The sequence below is a fragment of the Nelumbo lutea genome, chromosome 5 (genome assembly GCF_056320005.1).
Source record: "Nelumbo lutea isolate HS-2025 chromosome 5, American lotus-T2T, whole genome shotgun sequence".
Taxonomy (NCBI): Eukaryota; Viridiplantae; Streptophyta; class Magnoliopsida; order Proteales; family Nelumbonaceae; genus Nelumbo; species Nelumbo lutea.
Window position 1 is genome coordinate 77,629,790 of NC_142688.1, and position 23,424 is coordinate 77,653,213.

General features: G+C 39.8%; 1 protein-coding gene across 1 annotated transcript in view; it reads left to right on the forward strand.

Annotated features, from left to right (window-relative positions):
* Positions 1-2,715: 2,715 nt before the first annotated feature.
* LOC148852999 (RmlC-like cupins superfamily protein) overlaps positions 2,716-23,424 on the forward strand; it is a 39,856-nt gene continuing 19,147 nt past the window's right edge. Inside the window, exon 1 of the mRNA XM_088943989.1 lies at positions 2,716-3,048. Within this exon, the coding sequence (XP_088800115.1) occupies positions 2,807-3,048 (242 nt within the window). The 5' untranslated portion in view covers positions 2,716-2,806. The remainder of the gene's footprint in view (positions 3,049-23,424) is intronic.

The window sequence follows — 23,424 nt, forward strand, 5'->3', positions numbered from 1 at the left end:
CAAAAGATTTGAGGTGAGACTGGGAACATGTAAAACTGATTTAAGAGAGAAGTCCTTGCTTAGGTCAACCATTCCCTTTCTAGAGATAGTGGAGAAAGACCCGTCAGCAACTATCATCTTATCCTGACCAGACAACAAATGATATGAGAAGAATAGGGAAGACCTATGTGTCATGTGGTCAGTAGCACTAGAATCAATAACCCAAGAAGTAGAGTCAATAGATCCAGTGGCACTAAAGGCAGAGGTTGTACCTGATTTGGCAAGAGATGTAGAAGCAAAAGAATTATTCCTTAGACGGGCTAATGCCCTGCTAAGGACCTCTACCTCACTAGTAGTGAAGCCCAAAGCACCAGTTCTAGAGGAATCAACAACCTGTCCCATAGGAGAAGAAGACACAGTTGGAGTATTCTGTGAGTTGTCACCATTGTTGTTGGTGACAAGATTCCCACTTGCCGTAGGCTTGCTATCCTTAGAAGAAACTTCTCTGGATATTGGAGACATCTTGACTGCAGCTGCTGTGTAGGTGACACTGATTAAGACTAGCCGAAGCAGTTCTGAAGGTTCTGAACCAATTCTGGAGCAGATTCTAATTAGCCAAAGTGATCACAGCAGGTTCTGAAGCAGTTCTGAAGTAGGTTTTGATTTGCCGAAGTGATTACAACAGGTTCTGACAGCACTCGACACAGTTTCAGACTTGCCGAGACTCATAGTTCTGAAGCAGTTTAGTTACAGCAGCAAGCAAGGAGTTATGGGTTGGTAACCGACCTGAAACTAAGGGTTCTCAACTATTGTGCTATGCAGACTCCACTTGAACTTTGAGTACTACAACTGTAAGGAGAGTCTCCCTCCTTCCGGCCAATACTAGGACTGCTGACTTCAGTCCTCAACTAGGGTTCACAGTGCTGGACAATCTGGAGCTGGTAGCTCCCTAGGTAATCTTCACTTGAGCTGAAGCAGTTCGAGTACAATAGTGTTGAGAGGTTCCGGACTGATAACCAACCTGAACATGGAGCTGTACTGTGCTATGTTGGTTTTGCTGGGGTTTCGAAGCTGCAGTTGTGGAGAAGCTCTCTCCCTTTCGGCTAGGGCTAGGACTACTGAAATCAGTCCTCAACTAGGTTTGTCCTATACAGACCTCTCTTAGTAGCCAAATAGCTACTATTTGCTGAAAGAAGAACCTAGTAGGACATCCACTTCTGGACCTTACCTCCCTTGAGCCCTACAACCAAGGGAAACCCTAGGTTCAAATCTGCTTTGTTCTCTTACAACCCTAGTTTTTTCAGCAACCTAGAAAAGAAGGAAGAAGATGGAAAGAACAGCAAGAGAAGAGAGAGTAGTGTGCCGGCTGAAACCAAAGAGAAGCTAGTGCTTTGATACCATGTTATCTTGAGAGCTGTACTTGAAGTAGAGGAGAGGAGAAGAACACCACTAATATGCTGTGAATGTTGAACTAAATAGCTCAGTCGACAGTATTATTATTTATATTATGATGTAGTACAATCATACAAGAAGTTACTAGAATGCCCCTGATTAGTGATGGGACACCCAGACAACTTAAAACATTAAACAGGATTAGGCCCATTAACATAGGCCCAGTACAGGATAACTTAAACTTAAGTATAGGCTAATAAGAACTCTTATCATCCGAATACTCATACATACAAAGACTTCAATCCAACAGTATGGGCCCAACACTTAATAGTAAGTGATCTTTGATTTCAATGACCAAATCAAATTAGGCTTGAAGTATAGGCCAGTTTCCACCATGTTTGCTTTTCTTGTATGGCCGTTGTCAACCTATCGGTGTTTTTTTTTTTTCATGTTTTAGAAAGGTATACTAAAAGTATGTATTTATTGCTAGATTGAAGTGGTAATACTATGAAATGAATCGCCACTTGTAAGATTTGTCTGATCTTCGGATTGGATCGGACTCAGCTATACCCTGGTCCGAATCCGATCCTATCCATTTACATCCCTTGTCCAATTCCCTAATTTATAAAGGGATGAAGTATGAATGCTCCCCAACTGGTTCCGGTTACATGGATTTGATCATGGCATAAAGCTGGAAAGAGTCTCGCTCATATGCATGTGATTCCTTATTTCCTTTCCTTCATGATCCAATCCTAGTATTTAAAGATTTTCATTTTTCATTTTCTTTTACCTTCCACTTTCCCCTTCAACGCAGGGGCCTCTGGGGTTTGGTTATTGGGTTGACTCAAATGATCGGCCTATTCTGACAAAAAAATAAAAAAAAAACAGTTAAAACCATTCAAATGATTAATTACCCGAATCAGTGGTTTGTTGATCAAAATCAATGGATTTGGGCAAATTTCTAGTTTTGGGGAAAACCGAAACTGGTCACCTGACCGGTTCCTAGTTTTTCAGGTCCGGTTTTAAAAACCATGATAATTTATAAAGGGTCTAGGGCTTGTAGGCGGATTGAATTTGGATCACCATCAATGGGATGGAGTTCGAATTCTCGTACAAACCGGATCCGAGATGTTATTCGGTACCGTTTGCAGCGCTAAAATGTCAACAAGATTTGCAGCTGTATGCGATCATGCATGGGTGTTGACTCGCTGGGATATTTCAGCGTGTCCAATCGAAGTGGACCCGAGTTGCGAATGATGGGACCTAGTGAAACTCTCTCTTTGCAACACGATTAAGGAGGAAGCGGATAAAATATGGCCATTAGAAAAATGAATGGAGGAGATTAGAAAAAGAAGATAAAAAAGGATTCATGAAATCGAACACTCAGTCACAGTCCAACTGTGAGTGAGTAACGGCTTTTTTTCGGAACGTTGCAATGGCGAGTCTCGCAGTTATAAATCAGGCTTCCGGGTTTGTCTCTCGTTGCAACGCACAGACCAAAAGCTCTGCATCAGTGGTTTCTGTTCCTCTTTCCAGAGTCAATTACAAGAAACAAAGTCGAGGCGGTTCACTGACGATAAGAGCGGAAACCATGGCGACCGAGAAGATGGGGATCAAGATCGAAAAAAACCCTCCTGAAGCCAAACTCACTGAACTTGGAGTCAGGTCATGGCCCAAGTACGTTCAAACCCTATTAATTTTTTCTTAAGTCCGTAGCTTCTGTATTTCTTACCAATCTTTTTAATTTTCTTTTCTTTTGTGGAATACGGTGGAAAATCTTTGCTTGCATTTACCTTTTCAGCGTGAAAAATTGAGAAATCTACGTGGGTTTTTGGTATTATTCAAGAAAGTGTTTTTTCTTGTTTTTTAAATTTATTTGCGGGCTCGCATTGTCATTTCCTTTTAGGGCTTTGATTTAGATGGTAAGAGTTTAACAGAATACGACATTTGATTTCTGTTAGGATAAAGGCTTAATGAGTTTTATCGCACTTGGTCTGTTGGTCGATATCTTTCAGTTAAAATTTTGGAGGGTTGAAGATGTAATCTGCAAAAATTAGAGGGAAGATACGTCTCTCAAGAATCAAGCTAGAACAATAGCGGGGTGGGGGTGGGAGAAAACTTAGAGAAGAGAGGAAAAGAGGGGAGCCTTCGTTGGTTGATGCTTTTGGTGTCACTAAGTAGTCACTGTCAAGTAGAAACCTGCCTTTTGACGCAGATGCCAATGGTGCTTGGATCTCGCTAGACAAACTGCTAGAGTGTTCTCGGTGTTACAGGGTTGACAATTTATTTGCCCCACACGGCTTGGGAATTAGGAGTAGTATCATAAAGAACTATGTTGAAAGGGGAAAACTTAGAGAAGAGGGGAGAAGAGGGGAGCCTTCGTTGGTTGATGCTTTTGGTGTCACTAAGTAGTCACTGTCAAGTAGAAACCTGCCTTTTGACGCAGATGCCAATGGTGCTTGGATCTCGCTAGACAAACTGCTAAAGTGTTCTCGGTGTTACAGGGTTGACAATTTATTTGCCCCACACGGCTTGGGAATTAGGAGTAGTATCATAAAGAACTATGTTGAAAGGGGAAAACTTAGAGAAGAGGGGAGGCTTCGTTGGTTGATGCTTTTGGTGTCACTAAGTAGTCACTGTCAAGTAGAAACCTGCCTTTTGACGCAGATGCCAATGGTGCTTGGATCTCGCTAGACAAACTGCTAAAGTGTTCTGGGTGTTACAGGGTTGACAATTTATTTGCCCCACACAGCTTGGGAATTAGGAGTAGTATCATAAAGAACTATGTTGAATAATATTTCTTTCCTTTTCCTGTTCCCCTTCACTGTGTACTTCCATTGCCACCATGAAGCCAAGGATGAAAATGTTGTTTTCATCAAAGAAGCCATTGAAACTTTGGGTAGAAGTATTAAAATCTAGAAAAAAACTCATTATACTAGGTATACTTGGATGTATATACTGACTTGGTCACTGCAAATAGTCATTGGGGGGATTACCTTCTAGCATTGTTTGTTACAATAACAGAATATCTAATCTTTAGCCAGCTTGAAAATTTTGAGATGACTCGTTCATGATGATTGACTTTTTATAGTTCAATATTGAGGTATGGATTGGTTGAGTTTATTGTCAATTGCATGATAGCCAGTTTCCACCATGTTTGCTTTTCTTGTGTGGCCGTTGTCAACCTATCAGTGGTTTTTCATGTTTTAGAAAGGTATTAGTCTTTCCACTAAAAGTAGGTATTTGCTAACTTGAAGTGGTAATACTATGAAATGAATGACTTGAAAGACTCGATCAAATTCTGATTTTTCCCTCAGTTGATGCACTCAGTTGCCTAGTCCTGTCAAAGCCGCTGCCATGCTTGCTTTTCTTTTGTCATGGTTATGACTTGTTAAAGTTGGCTTAGGCCTGTGCCAAGGTTGCTACCATTGCACAATGCATTTGGCCGTTGTCAATTGCATGATAGCCAGTTTCCACCATGTTTGCTTTTCTTGTGTGGCCGTTGTCAACCTATCAGTGGTTTTTCATGTTTTAGAACGGTATTAGTCTTTCCACTAAAAGTAGGTATTTACTAACTTGAAGTGGTAATACTATGAAATGAATGACTTGAAAGACACAATCAAATTCTGATTTTTCCCTCAGTTGATGCACTCAGTTGCTTAGTCCTGTCAAAGTCGCTGCCATGCTTGCTTTTCTTTTGTCATGGTTATGACTTGTTAAAGATGGCTTAGGCCTGTGCCAAATCTGCTACCACTGCACAATGCATTTGGAATTACTGAGCTCATTGATATTCCAACCAGTCTTGCACATGATTAATCCTCCTTCCATCATCAAAAGATGATGTGTTTGTTCATGAAGAACTTTCATGCTTAAATTTGAAGCCTGTTATTAAATTTTGTATAATGGAAAGTTTGAAACCTAAGATGTAGGCATATTTATTAAAAGTGATCTATGTGATCTAGAACCACAAGTGTTGTAACTATTGGAGGGAAGAATTAGACACTATGGAGGACTGCCTGAAAGACACAAATGGCGTGGGGGTGAGGGTTGTAATAAGAAAGGGAGATTGCCAGGAGAGGTTGCAGATCTTAGATTAGACATCTGAGAAGGGTTTCTTTGGTGGGAAGTGGAAACTCTCAATATGTGGCAGCAAGTACATGTGGGGATTCCCTCAGGGGACCCCTATTTATAGAATTTTCTTAGGAAGTTTCTTTTTTCGGAAAGTTCATAATAGAGTTTGTTATAAAGTTGCTCCATTTGTGACACTTGGACTAGTTGGGGTCTTGTCACGTGTTCATGTCAGTACTTGGGCTCTTGCCCTTTCTCAACGTGTGCATGTGAGGACATGAGTAGCTAGTAGCTACAAACCCTTCCTAAGTTCTTAAGGAGAAATGCAACTAAATGTTGAGTGCAATGGGGTTAAGTGTCAATTTACATGATTGAAATGGAATGCACTGGGAGACCATTTTGTCAAGAGGCTAACATGCTAGTGCTATGCAATGAGTGGCTCTCATTGTGCCTTAGTCTATGAGTTGTAATGGGTTTTGTATTCATGTTGCTGCACTATTATCCTATTGCATTGCTAATGGCATGTTATGGCTAATCGCATGGTTTTACACCTATGTAGGAGGATATTGAACCCATGCCAAAGATGATGGTGAACATTTATTGAGTTTATATGAAGAATGTGGATGTAGGACTTTTTGGGCAAGATTTCTAGGAAGAATTTGACCAATAAAAGGAAGGTGGTAATTTTTTTGGGAAAAGCACTGACATTTTGTAAATTAATATAGCCCTAGTTCAAGCAGAAATTGGAAGTTCATTGGAGTCTTGGTCTTTATGGTTTATTTCCAAATTCCCATGCCACATATCATCCTCTAAAAAAGTGATGATATGGCATTTGATTTTGAACACTCGTTGCACTACAACTCAAAGACCACTCTCACCATTCCATCACCCTATAACTCAAAGTGATGCATCATCGGAGTCTTGGTCTTTATGGTTTATTTCCAAATTCCCATGCCACATGTCATCCTCTAAAAAAGTGATGATATGGCATTTGATTTTGAACACTCATTGCTCTACATCTCAAAGACCACTCTCACCATTCCATCACTCTACAACTCAAAGTGATGATAGCCCATCTCTCTCTTTCTCTCTCTCACTCTCTTTACCACAAAAATTGCTCTACAACTCAAAGACCACTCTCACCATTCCATCACCCTACAACTCAAAGTGATGATAGCCCATCTCTCTCTTTCTCTCTCTCACTCTCTTTACCACTGTCAAAAATTTCTCTCTTTACCAATATGCAAATTATTATCTTTTTGTTCTTTCAAACTAATGATTGGAGTTTACCATAGATAAATGCATTTCTCTCTCCCAATATTCAAATCTTGAGCTAAAGTTGTGTTGTAGCTGTTGAGAAACAATCTAAACAGGGCTTAATCTCAATCACTTTCTCTATAGTTTTTGCTCTTAGAAAGTCAACATTGCCCAATAAAATCTTGAACTTAGACATTTTCCTTTTTAGTCATTGAATATACATCCCATCCTTAGGTGTGCTAGTTGGAGCAGACTTCAAAAATCTCAACCACATCAGGTAGTGTGCCATGCTTGCTCTTTACCCTCGCCAATTCTTTCTCCAATTGCTGCTCCTCCAGATTTATGTCTGATCCCAGCGTTTCTATCCTCCATACTTGGGATTTTGAGATAGTGTCCCTAATTGAATTGGGATGCCAACCCGCTTAAGTCCATTTGAATTTGGTTAGTTTTGGAAACAAGAGCCTTAGATTTTTTGCAGGTTTTGATGTTTACATGCCAATAGTTCAGACCTACCAATAGAAAATCTCGGTTCATTAGATATGTACCAAGTATGAAATTTCCTCTAGATAGCGTATGTAGGCTAGGATAAATTAGTTGATAAACTAGTAGCAAATTTGTGGGGATGGTTGTGCATAAGAGGGAGATTCTTTCCCTCTTTGTCAATCATTCTCCACCTTTCAAGTTCTCGTCCTTTACCATTGTAATGGAGGGAAAGAGAAGATGGAAAAAAAGAGAATTGAGGGAGAGAGAAGGTAGTCATTTGCATAGCAAACAAGAGAGAGAAAAGGTCTTTTTCTATTAATACTCATCGGGCTTTGAAAATGGACTGCCGTGTATAATTTGTTAGAGGAAGATGACAAGGCATGGGCATTTGGTATTTACAAAAGTATGCACAAGTATTTCCCTAAGATTTTATTTAATTGGGTTAAGGTGGCAAACAACGAAGTAGATTTAGAGAAGGTGATTGATAGGAGTTTGGATAGGGTCCCCATAGAGCCCACCCAGTGGGTTCGCTGCAACACCTTAGCATGCATTGTAATCATTTTTCGTACTTGTCATAGGAAGATGTTTCCAATGCATAGCTGGGATGTGTTGTGGGGCATGTGTGGGCAATCTATGGGGAGCCAATGCGATCATGATTGATAGCGAAGTTGAAGTTGGCGTGGAATTGGGTTTGTTCTTCTTACAATGGATATGACATTGATATGATTCATGTAGTTGACCCCATATTAGTTGGGATAAGGCTTAGTTGAGTTGGGTTGAGGTGGTGAAGTTTTTTGCTAAATAGGCTTTAATGGAGATGGAAAAAGTGGATAGAGAAGTTTGAGTTGTGATCAAATAGATGGAGAGAGAGGTAGATATATAGAGAATTTTTGATTGTTTCACCTTAGGCTTCTAGCGTATTCTTGGTGAGTGTGGCAGAATTGAATTGATAGAGAAGTTTGAGTTGGCAAGGAATTGAGTTCTTACAACATGCCACTGAATAGAGCAAAATGATAGAATAGGATTCATTTAGCCAACCCTATTCTAGTTGCGAGAAGCTTAGTTGAAAAGAAAGTATTAGAGGTCTGGATCATAATTGATGTATCTTGCTAAGCTTTCCTGGGCCTATTGGTTATGGCAATTATCAAAGAGGTGAACTGTGAAGGCCTTGCTTTAAGGTTTGGAATTGTTGAAATTAAAGAATTTAAAAAATGCGGAGATGGAAAGTGATTGTGAACACTTGGGATCCTTTTTGAATAGCTCATTGAAGTGGATACCTAGAAGTGTTAATAGCTTCGCTCATTCAAGTGGGGTACCCCAAGGATGGGGTAAAGAAGAGCCAACTTGATTAGGTTTGTCTAGGACCGAGGGCAAACTTGTAATACTTGATTTCCTTTTTATGTTGTTCTCTTTGGTTTTTTCATTGTGTTTATCTTTGTTAGAGTTCTTTTCATTGGAGCTGGTTTGGCTGTTTTTTTTTTTTTTTTGTTCTCTTTTATTGCACTCTTTCCACTATGTTGCTACAGTGGTCTCCCCTTTAATGAAATCTATCTGTTGCTTATCAAAAGGGGGGGGGGGTGAATTTATTAACTTATGGAAAAGGGTGAGTGCCTAGATACAATAATTTGGAAATGCCTAGAGTGTCAAGTGCCAAGTTATCTTGTGAAGGTTAGGGTTTTGGGCTTGGGATTACTTGACACAATAGTCTGGAAATGGGTCAGAGGGTATCATTGATTCAAGTTGAAATCTCTGCAAAGTTGGGAGGGAAGATGGGGGTGTTGAATGGAGGAATATTGGGTTTGGATTTGGACGTGGAGAAGGTCGAGGCAAGGGGTGTTGAATGGAGGAATATGGGCTGAATGCAAGTGGGGTACCCCAAAGATGGGGTAAAGAAGAGCCAACTTGATTAGGTTTGTCTAGGACTGAGGGCAAACTTGTAATACTTGATTTCCTTTTTATGTTGTTCTCTTTGGTTTTTTCATTGTGTTTATCTTTGTTAGAGTTCTTTTCATTGGAGCTGGTTTGGCTGTTTTTTTTTTTTTTTTTTTTTTGTTCTCTTTTATTGCACTCTTTCCACTATGTTGCTACAGTGGTCTCCCCTTTAATGAAATCTATCTGTTGCTTATCAAAAGGGGGGGGGGGTGAATTTATTAACTTATGGAAAAGGGTGAGTGCCTAGATACAATAGTTTGGAAATGCCTAGAGTGTCAAGTGCCAAGTTATCTTGTGAAGGTTAGGGTTTTGGGCTTGGGATTACTTCACACAATAGTCTGGAAATGGGTCAGAGGGTATCATTGATTCAAGTTGAAATCTCTGCAAAGTTGGGAGGGAAGATGGGGGTGTTGAATGGAGGAATATGGGTTTGGATTTGGACGTGGAGAAGGTCGAGGCAAGGGGTGTTGAATGGAGGAATATGGGCTGAATGCAAGTTGACATCTGCAAAGTTGGGGAGATGGAAGAGAGGATGGGGGTGTTGAGTGTAAGTCTAGTAGGGAGGTTCACAGGTTTGGATTCGGATGTGGAGAAGGTCGAGGCATGGGGTGTTGAAAGGAGAATATGGGCTGAATGCAAGTTGACATCTGCAAAGTTGGGAGGGAAGATGGGGGTGTTGAATGGAGGAATATGGGTTTGGATTTGGATGTGGAGAAGGTCGAGGCAAGGGGTGTTGAATGGAGTAATATGGGCTGAATGCAAGTTGACATCTGCAAAGTTGGGGAGATGGAAGAGAGGATGGGGGTGTTGAGTGTAAGTCTAGTAGGGAGGTTCACAGGTTTGGATTCGGATGTGGAGAAGGTCGAGGCATGGGGTGTTGAAAGGAGAATATGGGCTGAATGCAAGTTGACATCTGCAAAGTTGGGAAGATGGAAGAGAGGATGGGGGTGTTGAGTGTAAAATTCTAGTAGGTTCACAGGTTTGGATTCGGATGTGGAGAAGGTCGAGGCATGGGGTGTTGAATGGAGGAATGTTCCTATTTGTGTTTACAGTAGAGAAATGGCAAAAGGGATTTTGATTTGAAATCAAAATCTTCGGTGGTAAGGGAGTTTGATCTTTGACTACGACGGTTGTGGTATCCAGCAATAGGTGTATTGAAAAGTTGGGGAGATGGAAGAGAGGATGGGGGTGTTGAGTGTAAGTCTAGTAGGGAGGTTCACAGGTTTGGATTCGGATGTGGAGAAGGTCGAGGCATGGGGTGTTGAAAGGAGAATATGGGCTGAATGCAAGTTGACATCTGCAAAGTTGGGAAGATGGAAGAGAGGATGGGGGTGTTGAGTGTAAAATTCTAGTAGGTTCACAGGTTTGGATTCGGATGTGGAGAAGGTCGAGGCATGGGGTGTTGAATGGAGGAATGTTCCTATTTGTGTTTACAGTAGAGAAATGGCAAAAGGGATTTTGATTTGAAATCAGAATCTTCGGTGGTAAGGGAGTTTGATCTTTGACTACGACGGTTGTGGTATCCAGCAATAGGTGTAATTAGCAACAAAAGAAGGGTGGTGTGGATTGATGTAATCGGAATCCCACTTCCGCAATGGAGCATCCTCACTTTCGAAGTGATTGGTGGTTTTTGAGGGAAGTTCTTAAAATTCGATGACAAGAACAGGACTTGGGAAGTGGTTTCCAGTCGGGATGACATAGCCAAGGATATTTGCAGAATTTCAAATCCATTTACAAAAAGTTTGTAGAAGAGTTAGAGTGGCCCTTATTAGAAGAGGAGGTGGCAAGATGGCTAGAAAGGGATTTTGAGGAAGAGGAAATAAAGTATTGGGTCCTGATAGATTTACATCAAGATTGTTGGGAAGTAGTGAAAGATGAAATGGAGCATCCTCACTTTCGAAGTGATTGGTGGTTTTTGAGGGAAGTTCTTAAAATTCGATGACAAGAACAGGACTTGGGAAGTGGTTTCCAGTCGGGATGACATAGCCAAGGACATTTGCAGAATTTCAAATCCATTTACAAAAAGTTTGTAGAAGAGTTAGAGTGGCCCTTATTAGAAGAGGAGGTGGCAAGATGGCTAGAAAGGGATTTTGAGGAAGAGGAAATAAAGTATTGGGTCCTGATAGATTTACATCAAGATTGTTGGGAAGTAGTGAAAGATGAGCTTTCGGAAGTCTTTCAGGAATTCTCAAATACACATTGTCAGCCCTGGAGTTAATGCAACCTTCTTTGCTCTAATACCAAAAGAATTTGATGCTAGCCAACCCAAGGATTTTCGACCCATTAGTTTGGTGACATATAAAATAATTGCTAAAGTTCTGCTGTTGAGGATTAAAGAATGTGTGTAGAGGAAATGAAGAGATCTAGGAGAAAAGGATTTGTTTGGATTTGGAAGGAAATAAAGTATTGGGTCCGGATAGATTTACATCAAGATTGTTGGGAAGTAGTGAAAGATGAGCTTTCGGAAGTCTTTCAGGAATTCTCAAATACACATTGTCAGCCCTGGAGTTAATGCAACCTTCTTTGCTCTAATACCAAAAGAGTTTGATGCTAGCCAACCCAAGGATTTTCGACCCATTAGTTTGGTGACATATAAAATAATTGCTAAAGTTCTGCTGTTGAGGATTAAAGAATGTGTGTAGAGGAAATGAAGAGATCTAGGAGAAAAGGATTTGTTTGGATTTGGAAAAGGCTTACGATCTAGTGGATTGGAACTTTTTTAATAGAAGTGATGCAAAAGTGTGGATTTAGGGAGAGATGGTAGTGAGCTGTTTCCAATTTCATGGCTTTCAAGAATGTAAATAACACCCAAAATCCCAAACCATTTCATGCCAAATCAAAACTTGGAGGATCCCACATGTTATCAATTTGTGGCATTCAAAGAAAATGAAGTGTGAGGAAGAATCTTACCTCTTGGATAGCCTCCAACAAGCATTAAATAAAAGAAATCGAAGAATACCAAACTGAAATGTATTTCAGCACTTCGTAGCTCATTCACATTGCAATTTTCCATGTTATAAGAGCATAGGCATGAAAGCACCCTTGGATGGGTGGTGAGATTTGATCCACAAGAAAGAAATGTTTGAAGTACAACATCCCAATCTAATGTTTTGCTCCTCCAACTTATTCTACTAATTGATTTCCTCCAAGGAACCATTATTAGAAATGAAGAGGAAATATAATCTTATTGGCAAAGTAGAACGGAAAAGAAGAAAACTAACAACTATTGTATGAGGGAAATAAGCATGCATCCATTCTAGCAATTTATCCTAAAAATCCACAATTCTCAACAACCCAATAAATGCAAATGAGGAGACAAACATGCTCAAACTAGAAGATGCAAACAACAAGAAACCTAAATATCAATCCAACTGCAATACGTAAAAGACTTTTAAAACAAAGCTAACTTTATTCAAAAAGAAATAAACAACTTGGGTATGTGGGCCCCACCTATGGTCCAAGCAAGTCTCCCCAGTGGAGTCGCCAGTCTGTAAGCATCGGGAAATGACTCACTTAGGCTGGAAATAGAGTTGCCACCCATTATATTACTTGAAAGAAGAAGAAGAACTATTTACTGTATTACAGGTATGAAGAGAGAGAGAGAGAGAGAGAGAGAGAGAGAGAGAGAGAGAGAGAGAGAGAGAGAGAGAGAGAGAGAGGGTTCAGTAGTGAATAATCTGCTGCTCCATACACTCCTTTATTTATAGCTTTTAGGATCCTTGCAAGAATTGGAAATAAACAAAAATTAGAAACAATAAGGCCAGCCTACCCAACTTAACAGAAATTAGAAACAAGAAGAAATTAGAAACTTCTAATAACAAAAATTAGAAACAAGATGTGGGTATGAAACCCGCACACACTAGAGCCTGAGTGTGGGTAATGGAACCATACACTCGTGGCTAACCAACTATTTCTTCACTACCCCTCAAGTTGGGAGTAGATATTTGTCATGCCCAACTTGCATAGATCTGTCTCCAATTTGCCTTTTGTGACTGCTTTGGCGAAGAGATCAGCTAACTGCATGTCTGAAGGCAATGTAAGGAAGGCATACTTCTTGAGATGTGACTCGCTCTCGGATAAAATGTCTGTCAACCTCGATAAACCTCGATATGCTTAGTCCAGTCATGCTGTATTGGGTTGTGGGCAATATTAATTGCAGCTTCATGCTGTATTGGGCTGTGGGCACTATTAATTGCAGCTTGATTATCACAATACAGCATCAGAGGAACAACATTTTGTTTCTTGCTTCTCCAGGAAACAAGATTTCCCCCCACAAATGCACAATATCCAGAGGTGAACCCCTTATCATCAACACATCCATGCCAATCCGCATCTGTAGGCAAGGATCCTTTCTACTACCAAGGAGATGGGTGATTTTAGGATAATGCATGTATTGACTGACAACACTAACGGCATAAGAAATATCTGGTCAGGTTAGACAGAGATAAAGAAGTTTTTCAACCAACCTTTGGCACATAGCTATCCTTAAGGAGTTCTCCACTTTCTGCACTTATCTTATGGTTAGGCTCAATGGGGTTATCAGTAGGTTTCACTCCTAACTTGCCAGTTTCTTCCACAAATGCACAATATCCAGAGGTGGACCCCCGATCATTAACACATCCAGGCCAATCCGCATCTATATACACTTCTATTTTCATATGACCATTATTCTTGTAGGCAAGGATCCTTTCTACTGCAAGGAGATGGGTGATTTTAGGATAATGCATGTATTGACTGACAACACTAATGGCATAAGAAATATCTGGTCGGGTTAGACAGAGATAAAGAAGTTTCTCAACCAACCTTTGGTACATAGCCCTGTCCTTAAGGAGTTCTCCACTTTCTACACTTATCTTATGGTTAGGCTCAATGGGGTTATTAGTAGGTTTCACTCCTAACCTTGCCAGTTTCTTCCAACAAGTCTAGAACATGCTTCCTTTGGGAGATGAAAATGCCATGTTTAGATCGAGCTACCTCAATTCCTAGGAAATAGTGTAACTTTCCTAAGTCTTTCACTTTAAATTCCTTGTGAAGGTGTTGTTTAAGGGTTTCAATTTCACTAGTGTCACTTCCTATTATCACAATGTCATCTACATAGATTGCAAGTAGAGTCAGGGAATGACCTATCTTTTTAAAGAAGAGAGTGTGATTTGACTGAGTCTGTATGTATTCGAATTTGTCCAAAGCCAGTCTAAACCTATCAAACCAAGCTCTCGGGGATTGTTTCAGCCTGTACAAGGCCTTCTTCAAAAAGAAAACTTTCTTTCCTGCTTCTTAACATCCAGTTGAAGTTAGTGGCCATGAGAAGTTTGCAACAATGGATAGAAGAACTCTGATAGTGTTCATTTTTGCAATAGGTGCAAAGGTTTCTGTATAGTCTATGCCATAAGTTTGTGTGAATCTCTTTGCAACCAATCTGGCCTTATACTCTCTACAGTACCATCAACATTATATTTCACAATAAACACCCATCTGCATCCAACAAGTTTCTTCCCTTCAGGCTGGTTAACTAGTTTCTATGTGTTGTTCTTGACAAGAGCATCCATCTCTACTTGTATTGCTTCCTTCCATTCAGGTATGAAAAGAGCTTCTTGCACTTTTCTGGGTATAGGAATAGTAGAAATAAATTCCAAGTAAGATTTGTAGGATTCTGAGAGATAATTATAGGAAAGGAACTTGGAGATGCAATGGGTAGTGGATGAGGTGCAACGGCGCTTCCCTTTACGAATAGCAGTTGGAAGATCAAGGTCATCTGTTGGTGAGGGCTGAACCTCTGTAACAGTGGGATCAATAGTGGGAGCACTAGTAGTGTCTGGATCTGGAGCCGTAGAATATGTTGGGACTGGTTTGGATTGCTGTTGAGTACGAGAATCAACCTGCAACCTGCCTCCACAATTTTCTATAATACACTCTCAACTCCATGCATTTTTGACAACCTTTTTCGCAACTCCCCACCCTTGGTAACTGGGACAGTTAAAGGAACTCTTTGAGCTGAAACTGAAATCCCTTCCTTCACTATTCTCCCCCTGAGGAGAAGCCTTATGATAGTGTACGACATATCCTCAAAGAAGGTGACATCCATGGACAAAGTGCTTCCTTGAAACTGGCTCATAACAACAATATATCTTTTGATTTTGTGCATACATAAGGAAAATACACTTAGTGGCTTTGGGATCAAACTTGGAGCGATGAGGTCCAAGGATTTGAACAAAAGAAGTACACCCAAAAGTACATCCATGGACAAAGCGCTTCCCCGAAACTGGCTCATGACAACAATATCTCTTTTGATTTTGTGCATACCTAAGGAAAATACACTTAGTGGCTTTGGGATCAAACTTGGAGCGATGAGGTCCAAGGATTTGAACAAAAGAAGTACGCCCAAAAGTTTTGAGGGGAATAGTGAATAGGTCCTTATCTGGATATAGAAGACTGAACGGGGTTTGCATGTTTAGGACCCGTGAAAGAACCCTGTTAATGAGGTATATGGCTATACGGATTGCATCTCCCTAGAAGCATATGGGAACATTGGAGTTGAGCATAATGCTTCTAGCTACCTCCAAGATGTCTGTTTTTCTCTCAACAACCCCGTTTTGCTGAGGTGTGTGAGGACAGGTGCTTTGATGAATGATCCCATGATCAAGGAGATAGGATGCCAAGGGTTTTGGAAAGTATTCATTGGCATAATACTTCCAAGATGTCTGTTTTTCTCTCAACAACCCCGTTTTGCTGAGGTGTGTGAGGACAGGTGCTTTGATGAATGATCCCATGATCAAGGAGATAGGATGCCAAGGGTTTTGGAAAGTATTCATTGGCATAATCAGATCTAAGAATGTTGATCTTGGTTTCAAATTGAGTTAGGATCATCTAATGGAAAGCTTGGGTCAGAGAGGGGACCTCATCTCGAGAGTGCATAAGAGACCCATGAAAAATGGGTATAGTCATCAACAAATAATAAGAAATATCTGTACTCTCCCATGGTGAGAGTATGGTAGGCCCCCCAAACATCAGTATGCTTAATCTCAAAAGGAAGGTTGCTTCTTTTATTACTTAAAGGATAAGATGATCTACTATGTTTTGCAAGTTCACAACTTTCACCTTTTAACCCAAACACTTCTACTAACTCAAACAAGTTTGGAAAAGGACTCTTTATAGACCCAAAAGATAAATGACCTAAGCGGTTGTGCCAAAGCATAATCTTACTACAAGACTAAGAAACAAACAATTTTCCCTGCTTCGCTCTGCTCCCCCTGTGAATGTTCCAATGGGTAGACTCCATTCATTTCACGGCCAATCCCAATCACCTTCTTCGTTTCCAGATCCCTGAAAAATACACCGATCAGGGAAAAAAGTTACCAAACTGTTTTGATTTTTAGTAATGCTACTAACTGAAAGTAAGTTAGCACTAAGCTTGGGAACATGCAAAGATGAGGATAGGGTGATGGTATCTGATAATCTGATGTCTCCCTTGCCAGAAATTGGTACAAGAGAGCCATCAACAATAGAAACTTTGTCTCTCCTAGAAGATAAACAATAGGTGCTAAATAGAGTAGATATGCTGGTCAATTGATCTGAAGCACCTGAATCTATTACCCAGGAAGGTCTAGTATTACTTGGGACAGAAGCATGACAAGCAGTAGCTCTTGTACTTGTATGAGCAAGGCTGAAGTAGGCTGTTGAACTGATGTAGGTTGAGCTGAATTACTAAATTCATTTTTTAGCTGAATTAGAGCAGCTTGGACTGTAGCTAGGGTATCTAGAGGGAGTGCCTCTTGTGCCTGATGAAGTTGTACTATTAGTGTTGACAGCCATATTAGCATTCCCTTTAAAGTCCTTCTTAGCTTCCTTTTTCTCCTTATCCCCCCCCAGATTTAGGTCTAACCGCTACCAAGGCTGATTCAGAGGGCTATTGTGATTCTCTTGTCAACAATTGTTGTCTCTCAATGTCATATTTAGAGTTCAGACAAGCTACGAACTCAAAAACTCTATTAGTTTCAACCCGCTTTCTATATGTTTGTGCATCTTTTTGACTCTCCCACTCAATTGTTTCAAGATGGTCAATTTCATGCCACAGGGATTTTAAGGTTGAAAAGTAAACAGAGACATGCTTCTTTCCTTGCCTTAGATTTTTAACCTCACATTTTAGCTCATAAGCCCTAGCAACATTAAGAGGCTGAGAGTAGGTTTCCTTCATAACATCCCATATTTCCTTAGCTGTTTTGGCCCACAAGTAGTTTCAGCTGATGTATGGCTGCATAGAGTTGCACAGCTATGTCATTACCAAAAAATTCTCTTGGACCCACCTACATAAGTAGGGTCCTCCTTGGAGGGTTCCTTCACATCCCCTAGCAAGAAGTTCAACTTTCCTCTACCCCCAATAGCTGATTGGGCCCATTCCAAGTAGTTTGATCCATCAAACAATTGTAATCTAAAAGGTGTTTTTAGTCATGTTACCTGAACCACCAGTCCCAACTACTGTGACAAGTTTCAAAGCTGATAACAACCGAATTTATGAAGAAAAAACCATGAAAACTGATCGCTACCTTCAATCTTCAATCTTGATCAAGAATCGATCTTGATCACTCAATTCTTGCTTGATTCTGCCTGATTACAAGAATCAACCGAAATAAGGATCCTTTTGAACTTTTAGCCCTAAACAATTCTTATGTGGTTGGCTGAATTAAATAAATCCACATGAGAAACCCTAGATCTAAAGCTCTGATACCAACTTGAAAGAAGAAGAAGAAGAAGAAGAAGAAGAAGAAGAAGAAGAAGAACTGTTTACTGTATTATAGGTTTGAAGAGAAGAAGAGAGAGAGAGAGGGAGAGATTAGAAACAATAAGGCCAGCCTGCCCAACTTAATAGAAATTAGAAACTTCTAATATTAATAAATTGAGGTGATGGGACCCTCTGAGAATGATTTTAAAAAAATTTCGTTTCCATAGTGATTCCACATGAGAAACCCTAGATCTAAAGCTCTGATAACCAACTTGAAAGAAGAAGAAGAAGAAGAGAAGAAGAAGAAGAGAGAGAGAGAGAGAGAGAGAGAGAGAGAGAGAGAGAGAGAGAGAGAGAGAGAGAGAGAGAGAGATTGGAAACAATAAGGCCAGCTTGCCCAACTTAATAGAAATTAGAAACTTCTAATAACAGAAATTAGAAACAACTAGGTGTGGGTATGAAACCACACACACTAGAGCCTGAGTGTGGGTATGGAACCCCACACTCATGGCTAACCAACTATTTCTTCAATATTAATAAATTGAGGTGATGGAACCTTCGAGAATGATTTTAAAAGAATTTCGTTTCCATAGTGATTCCATCAGCTCAAGGCTAGCCCAAACCAGTTCGGGTAAGCCTTGGATGGGAGAGGGAAGGGGCTAGGCACCCCGGCCAGCCTGCCCAACTTAACAGAAATTAGAAACTTCTAATAACAGAAATTTGAAACAACTAGGTGTGGGACCACACACACTAGAGCCTGAGTGTGGGTATGGAACCCCACACTCATGGCTAACCAACTATTTCTTCAATATTAATAAATTGAGGTGATGGGACCTTTGAGAATGATTTAAAAAAAATTTCGTTTCCATAGTGATTCCATCAGCTCAAGGCTAGCCCAAACCAGTTCGGGTAAGACTTGGATGGGAGAGGGAAGGGGCTAGGCACCCCTCTCTCGAGTCCAACAGGTGGGGCCCACATGAGGTCTCAAGCAAGCATGATCATGGGTATATAATTTCAAACCATATAATGATGAAGGAAGCAAATCATAAGGACAAATGAACAAAGGAGTAAATTGAGATGATGGGACCTCCGAGAATGATTTAAAAAAAATTTCGTTTCCATAGTGATTCCATCAGCTCAAGGCTAGCCCAAACCAGTTCGGGTAAGACTTGGATGGGTATATAATTTCAAACCATATAATGATGAAGAAAGCAAATCATAAGGACAAATGAACAAAGGAGTAAATTGAGGTGATGGGGACCTCCGAGAATGATTTAAAAAAAATTTCGTTTCCATAGTGATTCCATCAGCTCAAGGCTAGCCCAAACCAGTTTGGGTAAGACTTGGATGGGAGAGGGAAGGGGCTAGGCACCCCTCTCTCGAGTCCAACAGGTGGGGCCCACATGAGGTCTCAAGCAAGCATGATTCAAACCATATAATGATGAAGAAAGCAAATCATAAGGACAAATGAACAAAGGAGTAAACTCAACCTATTTGTTTTTATTACTAACTCTTTTTCTTATTTATTTTATTCCTATTTTAAAATTTAAGATTTTATTTTATTTATTTTATTATTTTTTACTATTTTTTTATCTTTTACTATTATTATATTTTTGTCATCTTTCCTTTTTTAGTAATTATTTTTATTTTTACTTTTATTGATTATTTATTATTACTTTTGTTTGTTATTTTCTTATGAAGCACTATTTATTCATTTACCCTATGGAATTATTTCCATCTTATTATTATTATTGTTTCTTTTTTATTTTATTTATTTATTTATTTTTATTTTCATTTTTTACTTGTGTATTTTTTTGAATTTCTTCTTTCATTTTGTTTTGCTTTATTTATTTATCTTCTTTCTTTATTCTCTCTTTTTTTAGTTCATCATCGTTTTTGGTAACTTGCCTAGCCCATCTTGATCTACCTCACCCAATTTTATTGCACCACCAATTCCTTTCATTTTATTTTTTTCTTATATATTTATATTTTTATGTGGTTGTTTCTTTGAATTAACCGCCTCCCCTTCCCCTAAGAAGTATTTCACCACATTAAAATCGCATATGTCATCGGAACACTTTCCTAACTTCTAGGAAGCATAGATCGATAGGGAGACGAGATAGAGCACCTACTATCCATGACTTAACGATCTAACTGAACAATCCACCCATTTAACAACATAAAAAGAAAAAAAAAGCTAATTAATATCCATTCAAATACAACAACTATTAAGAGATACACACAAGATAAGATGACGACAAGTCTGAAGACCTGGGAAGAGATTTACAGGATACGATCCAAGTCCCAACAGTTGTACTAAAAAACAAAAGATAAATAGAGAAAGAAATAGCAGAGACGATGCTATTAGTTTTAATATCTAGAGAATATGGCGCTAACAGTTGTACTAATGATCGATAGAAATATGGATAACTAAATAATGAACGACGGCTAATAGAGATCAGTTATGCAACACAATGGTGAGCAGAGCAGTTATGTAAATATCGAACAACATTTTCTACTGAGCTAAACAGAGATCAAACACAGATCAATGAAATTCGGCCATCCTTGGGGATTCTACAGGAGCTAGTTTGGTGAGACTTCACCGTCAACTCCAGTAGCTTCTCCTTTCTCACCTTTCAGATCTAGGCCATTTTAGATATCAAACATAATAGAGCAACCCAGACTAACAAGAACAGAGAAACTAAGAAAAAGAAATCTATCAGGAGAGCGAAGATATGGACGTACGTTCTATTTCTGTTCCGAAACTGATAGATGCATAGGGAAGGAATCTGAGCCTGCTACCATTCCAACGAAACCTCCTCTCAGGCGAAAATACTATGCTGATAATAAAGGGTTTGGTTAGCTGACAAAGGGCTAAAGTGGGTCTAACAGTAAATAAGGATTTTGTAAGTGCGGGCCAGTGAGATTGGCTGAAATGGAATCTTTCCAGATGGAAGGGTAATGAGGGTATTTTTGGTTGAAATTTGGTAGGGTGGTGGTTTCAAACATTCTGAGTTGGTTGGTAGGATTGGATCAGCCCAAAGGTTCTGGACATGTTGCCAATGCGCTCTCTAATGAAAATAACAGAAGTGATAATTCTTGAATTACATAGTTGTGCTTAGTGAGGGCTCTTGTTCAGAAAATGTCTGCTCTTATTGACGAACAGTTTGTAACCATGGCTGTATCTTGCACTGGTGCAAACCCATTTCACATACCCCAATCTAGTGTACCGTTGTCCCCACCTACCCCTGCAACATTTCCACATCCTACCCACCATTGGTTCATGGGCATTCACTTGGTGCATCTGTAATGGCCAAGAAACCGTTAGTCATATCGATCTCACCTCTAGCAACTTTGCCTCATGCATCATCTTCCAATCCGGTATATCACACACATTATCCCTTGCTCCAGCCCAAATGATTCAAAATGGCCAGCCACATTGGAAGAAAGAAAGAAGGGTACTCACACCAACTACTGTGCTCTCATGCCCAGTTGTTACCCTTTCTTGTTTCAAAGGGATATCTTTGGCCAAGAAAATGCTCATTGTGGCTATCACCAAGGACCAGGCCACACAATCGATCATTTGTTGGCCGCTGAAGTTTGCTGTTCAAGATCTCATCGACCAGGGTGTATTTGATCCCACCAGGGAAATGCCAGATATAGCACTAGTGGTGGCTTTGTTCCCAGAAATCAAAAACCCTTTTCCCATTGACAAAAATAAAATGTAGGTGGGGTTTGATCGTGCCGACGAAATCAGATGTGGGAACCGATGGAGTGAAGGAGTGAAGCTTTCTATAAACTAGAAAGTGGAACCTTGAACTCTCAATTGGACCATGAAGTGGAGGTGGGGTTTGGTCGTGCCGACGAAATCCTCAGCAAGAGCCATGTTTCCAAGCCCCATCATACCTACTAATGAAATTACAGAAACACCTAGTTCCTCCGAAGACAACAATTCTACTATTTTCTCTTTTTCATACTTCCAAGCAAACAAGATTCACATTCTCCTTCACTGGAGTATGCTTTACCGTTCCACTGGATGACACTCTTCTATAGAAGACAACAATTCTACTATTTTTAGATGATTGGCTTGTTTGCCCCAATTGCTTGCAGTGTTTTGCTTCCTTTTCAGTTTTAAGATATAGAACAATTCCATCTCAAATGTGTTGAAATTTCTGGAAGGTTTCATGAATGCGATCTAAGTTAGAATCGCTTACCTCTTGATTGGCTATGATCTTCGCCCAGATGTCATCGGCGTCATAGGCCACTCCTTTGAAGCTTCCTAGACAATTTTGCCACCTATGTTTCTGGTGAACAAGTCTATCAGGCCTCAAATTTCAGTCTGTAGTTCTGGAAAATTTGGAGGTTTCACTTCCTTCCTTTTTCTGCATTTTCTCTATTTACACGATTTTGGAAATGCATAGGAAAGAAGAACTTGAACTATGCATTGAGAGATGGAGCATTAAATGAGCCAACTGTTAAAAGTTTGAGTAACATCAAGCCAACTGTTGAGCCAGGCAAGTTGATGAGGTTTGAACCATGTTTTCTTAGAGGTGATGGACTGGATGGTGACATTTTGCTAAACCATGTGGCACCTAGTAATGGGCCTTCAGATGAATCTAAAATAAATGAAAATGGGCCACTATCCTTTATATCAAAAAGAAAATCATGTGACCATATGAAGTGTCTTTGGTTGACTTATTTGAGAAGATGGTGGAAGAAAAGAGATCTAATAATGTTGGCTAAGGAAGGTTTTCAAACATGTTAGAATAGAAAGGGAAATACCAGATTTCAAAGGAGATGATGATGATCTGCAAGCACTCTTTGATTGGGTTGCTGAACTAGAAGAATATTTTGATTGGCATTATATTTTTGACAATTAGATTTGTGCGCATGAAGTTGACAAGTCATGCTAAAGTATGGTGGAGAACTCTTGAGCAACGACAAAATAGAGGCGATGATCCAATTAGTACATGGACAGAGATGAAGAGGTGTTTGCAAGAAAAGTACATCCCACTAGACTTCCATGATGATCCTACATAATGGAGTTGACTAATTTCAAGCAAAAGAAGAAGCAGCAGGTTGCAATAAAGAACTTGAAGTCGATGGGAAGAAGGTACAAAGTTGAAAAGAAAGTAGATGATTCCTTGCATGTTGATGCCTATCCTATAACTGAAGTTGAGGATGAAGCTAAAGAAGAAGAATTTCAAGCTATAGGAATTGTAGATATTAAAAATCAAAAGGGTGTAGGCCAACAAAAAAAAAACAATAATTGTTGGAGTTTCCAACACCCATGATCAGCCTGAGGTTAATGATCAATAAGAAATAGAAGAGGAGCAAGTTAAAGAAATTCAGGTGCAAGATACAGATGTATTGACTGTAGTAAATCCTAATAAGAAAGTAAGTGACTTTTCCTTTCAAGTTCAACTAGAACTAATTCAAGAATTACAACCTGATAGAGCACAAGTTCCACCAACATCAACAATGGAAGGAGTCCTAGAATTTGTTGAAGAACCAAGGATAGTAGAACACATAGAGATGGTGATTCCTAAGCTAGAGGTTGAAGGAAAGGTTCCAAATGTTGCGGTTAAGAGTTTGGA